This window comes from Podarcis muralis, chromosome 14, assembly GCF_964188315.1.
Source record: "Podarcis muralis chromosome 14, rPodMur119.hap1.1, whole genome shotgun sequence".
NCBI lineage: Eukaryota > Metazoa > Chordata > Lepidosauria > Squamata > Lacertidae > Podarcis > Podarcis muralis.
The window spans coordinates 44,824,680-44,837,116 of record NC_135668.1 but is presented as its reverse complement, the minus strand read 5'-3'; the positions used below and the strand labels follow the sequence as shown (position 1 = coordinate 44,837,116).

Sequence of the window (12,437 nt, the reverse complement as noted above, 5' to 3'; positions counted from 1 at the left end):
TTTAGAAATTTCAGTAATAAGTTCTTGCCCTCAGGCTTGCAGGCTAAGACTATGCAAAAGGGAAAGGGATTGGGGAAGAGGAGGGTGGGGGGAACCAGGTTGGGGAAGGCTGACCTGGAGACTTGTCAGGGGGTTAATTTGAACCAGTGCAGTCTTCTTGGAATTTGTAAAAATAGGCCCTGTAGAAAAAAAATCTGATATCTGGCCAACCATCCTAGCTCACACTCAATCAGGCACTGTTCAGGGGGAGGGGGAGGAGGAAGGAAGAAATCGTTCTAACACAGATTTCCTAATTCACTGTGTTGTTTTTACACATTTACACGCAACAGCTTTTACAATCAGCATTTGGCAGTAAACAGCTGTTTGCATTTCCTAGCATGGCCATTCCTGATATTCTAGGTTGGTTTTAATTTCATTTAAAATGCAGGCCTCACAGTCAGGTGTGTTGTGTGTTTATTTTACATGAGTTTACTCTAAGTTTAAGTGTCTGTGGTTGTCTAGTGCTCCTGGAACAAGTGTCCTTTCAGAATCTTAACGAATTAGGTGGATTGTGGGTCTGGCCTAGTTAAAATTTTTTGCAATAAGTTTCTTGTGTCCCTAGAGGTGTTCGGTGCTAATTAGTTTTTCATTTCATTTCTTGTTCTTTGGAGGTGGGGTGGGTGTAGGACATGACCTTTTTACTGTGAAAATCTTAAATTACTTGGCAGCTATTCAATAACTTACTTGTACCTACATCGTGTCATGCTTCTTCTGATGTATTTAATCGGTCTCCAGGAAGCTCCTGCATATTCAAGTTGTCATAGTTTATAGAATATAACTTGTTAATACTCCAGTTGCTTGAAGGCTTAGCACATCATGTCAGAAATTGTCGTGATTCTGTGGCATGTATAATCCAGGCGAGGATTTCGCTTGCCAGCATAGAATACATTTCTGTTGTAGCTGTGCAGTAAGCTTTTCGGGGAAGGAACTGGCCTTCATAAACTTCACGGCTAAATGATGGGCATACAAATTAAAATCCTGTTGCTACAGCCTGCTTCGATTAAACCAAACCTTGTCTTAGAAGTGGAATAATGTACGGCTTAGCGGCTGCAAAAACACATTGCTACTTGCAAGTATGTGAGATGTGCGTAACTTTTGTAAGTGAGGAGAGTGGGATGTGAAGCTGGTGTTAATTGCATGCTGTGCTACATAGCCCTGTTAACATAGGCAGTTATAGCCGCACTTACTTTGTGCAACTTTAATAAGTATCAGACAGTAAGTGCTTTCTCTGACCAACATAGATGGATGTTTTCCACAACACGTGTTTTTGTTGTTGTTGTTTTGCTGCACAGTTGGCTCTTAACAGGCAGTGAAAATTGTGTCTGGTGGTGGTTATAAACCTCTGCAGCATGGTGGTGGCTTTTTCCTCAGTGGTAAAAAATAATCTACCTTGACAACCAATGCATATAAGTTCTTCATTGAGACTGATTTTCACTTGCTTTCATCGTAATTCTCTGTACCTTCACCATTACCTACATGCTTGAATCCAAACAAGGACAATTGCATTGGGAAGATGCAGGTCTATACCTAAAAACCTGATTGTCTTAGAACCATAAGATTGTAGAGTTGGAAGTGCTCATCTAGTCCAAGCCCTGCAGTGCAGGAATCTCAACTAAAGCATATTGCCCACCGTTATTGCCTGAAATATAAAACAAAATAGAATTGATCCACAGTGCCTAAGTAGAACTGTGATGACATCTGACAGAATACTGTGTAAAATGCTCATGATCTCTCCTAGCCCTTCATAAGGTCTAGCTGCTGCTGTTTTCTTAAAACAAGCAATTACTCCTTAGTTTCCTCTTGTCTCAAATGATTGTGTAGGGACTAGATGGCATGTTTGTGGCAGTCCTCTTAATCTATAATTAACTAATGGTGTATCATTTCCGATCGTCCTGAGGTTGTACCAGGTTAAAAATAGGGTAGTAACCATCTTATTAACTGTAATATATTACCCAGCTGTATGTGGCCAATCTTCCGTCAGCGCACAGAATTATTTGTTGATAGCATGACGAATGAGGAGCAAAGAATCGCATTATGAAGTGGATGTAACATTATTATAGCAAGGCTGGCCGGCCGGCCTGTTAACTGGGTATGCTTCCATAGCAAGTAGCTCATCAGGAACTTTTTGCTCCAGAATGAGAAGAAGAAGTTGGCAGTTCCGGGCAGCAAGTGTGCACTCACTCTTCAGAGCATACAGTTTACCTTTAATCCTTCCTAGAACTGTGACTGCTTGATTCTGAATTTCTAGAAAAGAGAAGTACATAGACGGGGAAGCTTGTCTTGTGTTAAAAAAACAAAAGTGATGGGGGGGCCTTAAAAACTGACAGTCATACTGGCTCACATCAATTACTGTTTTTAACCTAGATTATTTTCTCCAGAGCTAAAAGAAAGACGCTAGAAGTCTATTCTAGGGGTAGCCAACATGGTGCTTTCCTGATGTTTTTTGGCTTCAGCCCCAGGAAGCATGACCCAATGGTCAGGAATGATGGGGAGTGTAGTCCTCCCCCTCCATACAGTATACTAAAGGTAAAGGTACCCCTGCCCGTACAGGCCAGTCTTGACAGACTCTAGGGTTGTGCGCCCATCTCACTTAAGAGGCCGGGGGCCAGCGCTGTCCGGAGACACTTCCAGGTCACGTGGCCAGCGAGCCAGAGCCGCACACGGAAACGCTGTTTACCTTCCCGCTAGTAAGCGGTCCCTATTTATCTACTTGCACCTGGGGGTGCTTTCGAACTGCTAGGTTGGCAGGCGCTGGGACCGAACAACAGGAGCGCACCCCGCCGCGGGGATTCGAACCGCCGACCTTTCGATCGGCAAGCCCTAGGCGCTGAGGGTTTTACCCACAGCGCCACCCGCGTCCCTTTTATACAGTATACTACTCTTAGATTATTTATCTACCCAACTTTCCATATGCAAGTGCCCCTCAGCCACTCCTTCAACCTCTGGTATTTTGCTGGTTTCTAGATTCTGTCCCTTACAAGCCCTTCCTTCTGCTCTCCTTTTCTGGATTAGCCCCCATTCATTTGCTCCTTTGCAATATATGTGATATACACAACCTTGATGGCAGAAAGTGAGGAGGAATTAAAGAACCTTTTAATGAGGGTGAAAGAGGAGAGCGCAAAATATAGTATGAAGCTCAGCATAAAAAAAACTAAGATCATGGCCACTGGTCCCATCACCTCCTGGCAAATAGAAGGGGAAGAAATGGAGGCAGTGAGAGATTTTCCTTTCTTGGGTTTCTATGATCACTGCAGATGGCGACAGCAGTCACGAAATTAAAAGACGCCTGCTTCTTGGGAGAAAAGCAATGACAAACCTAGACAGCATATCTGAAGTTGTTGATATTTCTTCTGGCAATCTTAATTCTGGCTTGGGATTCATCCAGCCCAGCCTTCCGCATGATGAATTCTGCATATAAGTTAAATAAGCAGGGAGACAATATACAGCCTTGTCGTACTCCTTTCCCAATTTTGACAAACCTAGACAGCATCTTAAAAAGCAGAGACATCACCTTGCTAACAAAGGTCCGTATAGTTAAAGCTATGGTTTTCCCAGTAGTGATGTATGGAAGTGAGAGCTGGACCATAAAGAAGGCTGATTGCCGAAGAATTGATGCTTTTGAATTATGGTGCTGGAAAAGACTCTTGAGAGTCCCATGGACTGCAAGAAGATCAAACCTATCCATTCTTAAGGAAATCAGCCCTGAGTGCTCACTGGAAGGACAGATCCTGAAGCCGAGGCTCCAATACCTTGGCCACCTCATGAGAAGAGAAGAGTCCCTGGAAAAGACCCTGATGTTGGAAAGATGGAGGGCACAAGGAGAAGGGGACGACAGAGGATGAGATGGTTGGACAGTGTTCTCAAAGCTACTAACATGAGTTTGACCAAGCTGCGGGAGGCAGTAGAAGACAGGAGTGCCTAGCGTGTTCTGGTCCACAAAGAGTCGGACACGACTAAATGACTAAACAACAACAACATTTGCTCCTTTCCTTAAAGTTGCTTGATGCTGGCACTTCACATGCCATAGTCATACACGTTCTCTACCCCCCCCCCCCCAACACCCTGCTTCCCCTCCTCACACTTTCCAAATGTAGCCTTAGAACAGGGAGATACTTCCTGGCTGTTATTCTCTGTTGCTATACATGGGGATTTGGTGTGTTCTCAGGATTTTCCTTACAGCTGTGAAAACTGATGCTTAAAGAAGCTGCTAATCTTGGAACCTTTCATACAGCTTAGTTTTCCAGTTGACTCCCTCTGTCACTAAGTCACTCATATCTCCTTTAAGGACTGCCCAAGGAAGTTTACATATAAACTCTGCAAAGCTTTGAAAGAATAAGACACCTACTCTGGTCCCCACCCTCAAAAAAATTACCCCCAAATAGATCAATTAGCTGCTGTAAAAATCACTCTCATCATGCCCATCAGTAGTAGCTTAATTCCAGCCAGTAATTCCAAAACCGAAAATGTTCCACTGCTTTATTTTTCCATGGAATTTTTTTCTTTCCTAAGTTCATGAGCAGCGGTGAATAGATACCAATTCCACATACAATATTAGCACAGCTTGGCTGTTTTAAAGATTTGTTTGCTAAATACAAGTGAAATAAGCATACTACATTAGATCACTCTCAAGGCATCAGAACATTTTCTAATGCAAATTAACCCTAATGTGCAAAGGAAAATGTTCCAGAAAAGCCATTACCAGTGATCCCAGCTACCTTAGAGTTGTGAGAGAAATGGAGAACCATAAGAGGAAATAAAAAAAAAACCTACTGGAGTTGGAACAAGGAGCATGCTACCTTCAAAATAAATGATTTAACAAACATTTTAAAACTTTTTAGAAATCTGAACAAAACATGTGAAGCAAATTTACAAACAGATAAACAAAGCATGTGTCTGAATAGATCCTCTGAAACAGAAACATTTTCAGCAGGCATCTAATAGAGTTACAGTACAAAGCAAAAGCATACAATGATGGTGTACTAAGATTACAGTTATGCTTGCTGCTTAACATCAATAGGCAGGGAGTTCCAAAGCATAGGCATTGCTATAGCTTGAGCAGGTGCTTTAAATATCTCCCTCCAGTGGTTTTCTCTTTGTTGCAAGTTAGTGGCAGGTAGTGGTCCATATGGGCAGGTAAGCCCTCCCCCTCTCCCCATTTGGGAAGTTTGCAATGATGTGGTGAAGGTTGCTGTGTGGCAAGCCATTACATGCAAACAACTGTGTATGCAGAGAAGGCAGCCACGAAGGAGGATTTAAATGGTTTCCAGATAGCAGCTCTTTTTTGCTCTGGTTTTCCAATTTGGTTTTAAAATTCAGTTGCTTGATGAAGCGGGGGGGGGGGGTAAGTCTCTTCGTCCTTTTGCTCCTGCATAACATTTGCATGTGGAAAAATAGTTCTTAAGAATCACTGTGTGTTAAGATGATGGATGTGTTATAGGAAGTATCCTCTTGGAAAAGACATTTCCTCTTCCCTTGAATTCAGGAAGAATGACTCTTCTGAGATATCTCTTTCCAACTGCAGTTTGCATAACTTACTAGTATTAAAGATATTTTCCAAAGCCTAATCTGCTAAAATTTAATTGGGAGTGTCTTGCTTGTCAACGTGTATTTCAGTCAAACAGTTTGATTAAATAGTTAAACTAGAACAGTAAACTATGGATCATTAGAGGGAGTTGGCTTTTAACAGTTCATACGACAGGAACCAAGGTAAGAGCAAGTCAGTCGTGCTACACTAGTGCCTTTTTCAGATTCAGTTTCCAAACCAGGTATTGGAGAAACCTAATGTATTAATTCCAGAAAAATTACTGTAGCACATTTGAAAAATGTCATTACTGTGTAGGTAATGAATATGAGCAATGAATAGTTCTAACTTGGCACCATTCCTGAAGGAAGCCTTAAATTTTCTGGGATGCCAGTGGTAGAAACTGTATATCCTTTCCTTCCTCTGCCTTCCTCTCTCCTCTTCCGCTGAAGAGACACACAGTAGCAATTTGGAATTGTATGCAGAAGCCCATGAATTTCTACTAAATCAGGGGTGTCCAAACTTTTTTCAAAGAGGGCCAGATTTGATGAACTGAACATGTGTGAGGGATTTTTAGGATTTCCCCCCAATTCTGTTGGGCTTTTTTTAGGATTGAAGTTGAAGTTGTTGAGTTTTTTTGCCCAGTATATAAACTGCCACAGGGGCCGGATTAAATCAACCAGAGGGCCGGATTAGGCCCCCGGGCCGGACTTTGGACATGCCTGTACTAAATTATTGCGTAAAGAAGCTTAAAGTACTGTATACTGATTCCTGTTACATCTTTAGCATTTTCTTTCTGAAGTTCAAAAGGGATTAGGACCACTTCACGCATAATATAGTCTTAACTGTAAATGGAAAAAATGTGTGTAAAGGTGAATGGAGGGCTGATTGAATGGTTTGGGAGCACTTGAAGTGGAGGCCTAATGAATCAGCTCGATGAGAGAATGCTGGGAGCCCCAAGTTAAGATCAGGATATAAAGAAGTTAGCTTATATTTTAACAGTATGAATGCAACATAATTCACATTTGCAACCATATTCTTGTCAGGGAGTTGTGGTTGGCCATAGTTTCTTGTTGAGTGTACCTTCAGAGGCAAGCTTGGGTTTGGGATTTTGCTTTGATCATGACAGCCCATAGTTGATTACTAATCTTGTTAGCTGTGAGTCTTCAGAAGCTATAAAAGGAAACTTACACTGTGTTATTCAAGTGCAAGTTCTTAAAACAAAAGAGTTGCAAATGTATGTTGCACACTAAATATGTTGTGCATTGCAAATTAACAGATGTATCTCCAGACTGTGCTAACCCATTATCCTCAGAACTATTTTGGCCACTTGGCAGCCTGCTGTTGTGCAGAGGAAGTGTTTAAGCAGTTTCCCAGTCAAGCTTCGTTCATGCCCTTCTTCATCTCTGCTTTTTACACTTGCGTTCTGGAAGGTGTGGGTTAAAGTACATTTCTGTGTGAGCTATTTTAGTGCAAATGAATTTTGAGTAGAAGCCCGTCCAGAAGAAATGGCTTCCTTAAAAAAACAAAATAACACACCCCCCCCCGCCGCAAAACATAGGGCAGTAGACTCATTTAACAACCTGTAATCATTTTTACTTGCAAATTGTTGGAGGTAATTCAGCAAATGGTGTCTTGCTGTAAAACAAACTTCTCTTATGCTGCTGTGACTTTTGCCTAATAGTTTGCTGCCATCTAGGGTTGGTGAAGCAGTTTTGCCTCCGCTTTGTGCACATGCTTCTGTAATGTGTTCGTGGGCTGAGGCATTGCAGGTTAGAAGCCAGATAGAATTGAGATGCTGCCTCCAACCCAATGCTTTTCAGCTGCGCCCAGGCATAACAAACATAGAATAATTGAGTGGTGGGCATCCATTTATGAATGAGAGATGTACACTTTGAAATTTACCGTGGAACTTGTGTTCCCTTCACCTGTCTGCAGTTTTCTTATACAGTCTACTGATAAGTGTCATGCCCTCTTGCTGCAATGAATAAATGTTGAAACTCAAGATTTGTAGTACTGTAGTATCATTCTCTCAGATCAATTTGTGTGATCCTAGTATAGTAGATGTGTTTTTCAGAATACTTGCGTGTGGTGTGAGTCTGCTTTAAACCAGCCCTTATGTGCAGGGCTGGTGCAGTGTAGTGGCTAATGTATATGAGAGAGACAGGTTCAGAAGCACAGCCACTTTGCACAGAGATCAGTGCTGCTATCCATCCTCCCATGCATTGTCATTCTTGCCTCTTATCCTCTTAGCCCATTTCTTTTCCTGTCCCAATGAAGACCTGTGGGTATAGCTTCCATTTTTCATTTCCCCATAACTTTATTCCAGATGAGTTATTATATTAAGTGCATAAATAAGTCCTGAATAGCTTTAAAACAGTCACGGTGTGTACCTCGGCTGCCTTTTTAAAGAAACGTTATAGAGACTTGAAATTTGACGACAGTGCTCTCTGAGTGCAAGCTTATTTATAACTAATATTTATAACCTTGTTGACTGGCAAGACCTAAACTGCGCTTAGCTGCTGCTTCATTAAATAACTGTTAAGTGCAACCAGCTTGAGAAGGCATTGATGACTGTTCTTGTTTTACAGGGTGACCTAAAAACGTACCTTTGCAATGAACAGGAGAACATTAAAGGAGATTCCCAAATAATGCTGCTACAGAGGATGGCGTGTGAGATTGCAGCTGGACTCTGCATAATGCATAAACATAATTTTGTCCACGGGTATGGCTTCCAAATGAATAATGCTTTTGCATGTACATTACAGAAAAGACAAAGACAAATCCCTTAGTTCTGAAATACTAGATTTAGTAGGTTCTAAGGCATGCTGGATATAGCAGCTTCCTTCTTATTTGCATTTCCAGCTACCCCTCGCCAGAGAATATAGAGACATTTGCAGTACTGTTTCTTGTTTTGCTTCCATCCATGAGTTGGAAGATCACAAAGTGGAGGTTGTGGCTGCAGCATAGTCTTATAAATGCACACATTTCTTCAACTGAATCGCAACCCCTTTTTATTTTACAGTTTATGTATGAATAAAACGTTGACATGAATGGGGCCAGTAACTGAACTGCCATTTATCCACTGAAACTCAACCCTAAGGAAATTGCTTGTAGTCTGTCTATGCAGTGGTTGTCTGAGGTTGCCCAGGATGACTTGCACAACAGTATTCGAAAAGCAATAAAAGTACATACTACATTATTTTTGCTTGTTAAGAAGTGTGTTTAGCTGGCTACTTTGGTTTTCTATTTTGAAGAAAAAACAGCTGCAGGACCCTGATCTAGACCCCTTCCCCTGTTTCCTGCCAAATATATCCCTCTTCCCCCCACCCTCCAGCTGCTGTTTGTTCACAAAGATGTCATTTGCAGCAGACTGGCCTAAGATCACCAAGTGAATGTTGCAGCTTCACTCATGCTTTCTAGCCAAAGTCCAATATTTGATCCATTTCACCATTCTGGTTCTCCAGGGCTCAGATAAACACATGTGTCTGTTCCATGATGATTTTTGAATGGCTGGTGCTATATTTAAAGCTGTAATCTAATATTGTGCTGTGTCAGATGAGCTTGGCTACATTATTGATTTTTTTTAATCAGAGGAGCTATTGTGAGCTTTTGTTCTCATTGCAGTATTTTTGATATTTTTCCCCAGTGACCTAGCCTTACGCAACTGCTTCCTTACATCCGATCTAAACGTAAAAGTGGGAGATTATGGAATAGGATTCAGTAGGTATAAGGTAAGTTGACACATTTACAGAATGGCAGTGGCTAAAGTTACAAATTACTGTTTTATGTGGGCTTGCCGAACTGTGAGCAGTTCTGTAGCTCGACAATGGTGCACATTGTAATCTCCATTTTTATACTGCTCTTTGATGCATCTGTTGGACTTGCTGATCTTATCCATCTACTCTTTGTTCTAGTGCAGTAATTTGCATATGTCAGTGGGATTGTGCCATTTAGGAGGTACTATATACTGCTGATATCAAGGCCTGTGCAATCTTGTGCTGGTAACTGAATCCAGTAGGATTAGGAACACTCTTTTAAAAATTAAAAGCAGCCTCTGGTGTTGTTCTGAGGCATAGAGAGGGCATGCTTAATCCTTCCCCTGGATGTTTTTTCTGCATCCTCCCTCCTGTCATTCCTCCAGTAAAAATGGCAAACCACTATTGACTGCTTCTCATTTAAGCAGAAAACTTGTTGGAGCTTCATTTGACCTTTGCTTGCACCATGTAGTGCATTTAATGAGCATCAAATGTACCTGAATTTATATCCATACGATGATAGTCAACACTGTTTATTTAGACTTGTTTGGATTAAATATATGGCATTAGAGTGAATAAATATTATCTCAGCATGTCACACAGCTAAATTTCTCATTTTTGGTAAACAATTTAAATTTGTTTTTGCATTATAAAACCTGAGTGCCATGGATCAATAAAATAAAATACTAGGTTCCACCTAAATGCTTTAATTTAGTGGTCTAGCTACCAGTCTGTTTCTTGAGCAGTCTACTTTAATGTGGATCTACATAAACCCATAGGAGACACTGTCTGGACATTCTGATTGATTGCCCCAATCTTATTCTTCCTGTCTCCATGCTACTGATTCTGCTGTCACCAAGGTATCTCTCTGGCCACAGATGGCACTGAAGATGGTCCGTGCACCCAACCACCATAGCACTGCTCTTTTGCTACAGGATAATGTTCTACATGCTGAGCACGTAGCTTTCGCTTTCCCCCTTCCACCATATAGCTTCCACAGTTCTTCTCTGCTAAGAGACAGTAGTAGGGAGGCTGTGCAACTAGCTCAGTTCCTACAGCAGCAGTGCTGAAGTTTAGAGGCAATTATTACTTGCCAGAGATGTCTAGGTGAGCACTGAATTGCAGGTTTCCAATGCAGAAAGGCTGGCCAAAAGCTACAGAAGCCAAAAAGAGGAAGCAAAGCCTCAGTTATACAGACTAAGTTAATCATTACTTATTGATTTTTCAGTTGAACTAAATCAATAGGAAATTCAGACATAGAATTAAATATTGGATTTTGCCCAATACATTTCAGAGTATTTCCACCTTCTTGGCCAAGAGATTTCTGATCATTTTTTGGTAGTGATTTATTTATGACATTTGCTTCTGAAAGACTCTACTCCAAAACACGTTGGGCACATTGCAATCCCCAATATTCCCTCCAACTTTAGCTTCATTTTGAACCTTCATTGCGTTTTTTTGGCTTTGGTTCCCTCGTGCTGACCCTTCTTTTTTGCAAAGGCAATTCAAGGGTTCTCTAATTCCAAGGAATCTGAGGCATGAGAGAACAAACAGCATTTGACAGTGTGTGGTTTTTGTTTGCCCTTTGAATTTTTTGTCTCTTTCCTTGATCTAATAGGAAGATTATATTGAAACAGATGAAAAGAAGCTTGTGCCTCTTCGATGGACTGCACCAGAGCTGGTGACTAGCTTTCAGGACAGACTGTTAACAGCTGAGCAAACAAAGTACAGTAACATCTGGTATGAAAACAATAGTCTAAGGCTTTGCTTAATTGAAAGTGTTTGGCCTGGTTTAGAGGGAGATCTTGGCCAGGGTTGGGACATCTAGATGTTGGATCACAGCTCCTGTCATTCTTTGGTTGTACTGGTTGGGGCTGATAGGAGCTGGAGTCCAGCAATATCTGAAGGGACCACCGTCACCCATCTTTGGTCAAAATCATTGATAAGTGATTGTAGTCTTGGGCTTTGACACTACCTTTCCTCTGTGTGAGAGGGGAAAGGGAAGAGAGCTTCTGCCTTCACTTAAAGCAAACTGCGGTTTGCTGCTTTATACAAACTCAAAGAACTCTGGTTTTTTAAAAATACCATACGTTAAAAATAAACCAGAGTTTTAAACTCTGGTTTCTTGTAACTGATTGTATCCAGAACAAACCACAATCCTATGAATTCATACGTAATGGCAAACTGCTGCCTCTTTCTAAAAGGAAAATGGAAGTTTTCTGTCCTTGCACACAGAGGAGGTAGAGAGAAAATTGGCAAGGCAGAGATTGTTGAGATTGTTTCAGCCATTCCTCTGACTGACACGAGTGTGTTAGAACTGTCCAGCAGTTCCTTTGAAAACAAATCTGCAGAGTGGATTGCTAGCATGCATATATAATATATATCTCCAAAGGCCCCATTTTAATTCTACTGAAAATGTAACAGGGTTCGGATTTACTATTGAGTAGTAGAACTGAAATAGGTTTTTGCACATCATTCCACAGCTGGGTGGTTTGAGCTTTTGGGGCTAGGGATCTAGACCTTGCTAGTGAACGAGTTTCACACCTAGAGTGTTTGGTATCCCTTTTGACATAGCTTATAGACTGAGTACCATGATGGGATAATTGTGTTGTGTTCTGGCATCTTGTTATTGAAGACTTTTATTTTTGCAGGTCACTAGGTGTAACGCTATGGGAGCTTTTCAGCGGTGCTGTGAAGCCTTACTCACATTTATCTGATGATGAAGTCCTGGTGCAGGTCATAAAAGAGAAGCAGACGAAGCTTTCAGAACCTCGTCTTGAGCAGCCGTATTCTGATAGATGGTAAAACTTGAGTATCTGAAGTCTATATCCAGTTATATTCCATTAATTTCATCGGTCTTTAAAATAGCTATTTAAGACTAATAGGAAAGGGCAGGTTGTGGCTCCCTGTGACCATCTAGTGGTATTGTGACTGAGCAGATATTGAATATTGGGAGGTCTGTTTTGTAATGCCAAAAATAAGTCACAGTAGTAAAAAGTTTGCAAGCACTTAATAAGTAGAAGTAAAACAATTGGCACGTTTCTCAAACTTAAGAAGACTTAATGCCTATTGAAAGGAATTGTTGTCCTGATACAGCACTGACTTTTCTTAATGGCCAT

At 41.2% G+C, this 12,437-nt stretch overlaps 1 protein-coding gene across 3 annotated transcripts in view; it reads left to right on the top strand.

Moving 5' to 3' along the window:
- Positions 1-12,437, top strand: part of LMTK2 (lemur tyrosine kinase 2) — a 45,026-nt gene that overhangs the window by 19,610 nt on the left and 12,979 nt on the right. For all 3 annotated transcript variants that reach the window (XM_077918596.1, XM_077918595.1, XM_077918594.1), the window contains exons 7-10: positions 8,152-8,285; positions 9,210-9,294; positions 10,937-11,058; positions 11,970-12,119. In XM_077918596.1, coding sequence (XP_077774722.1) covers positions 8,152-8,285; positions 9,210-9,294; positions 10,937-11,058; positions 11,970-12,119 — 491 coding nt within the window. The remainder of the gene's footprint in view (positions 1-8,151; positions 8,286-9,209; positions 9,295-10,936; positions 11,059-11,969; positions 12,120-12,437) is intronic.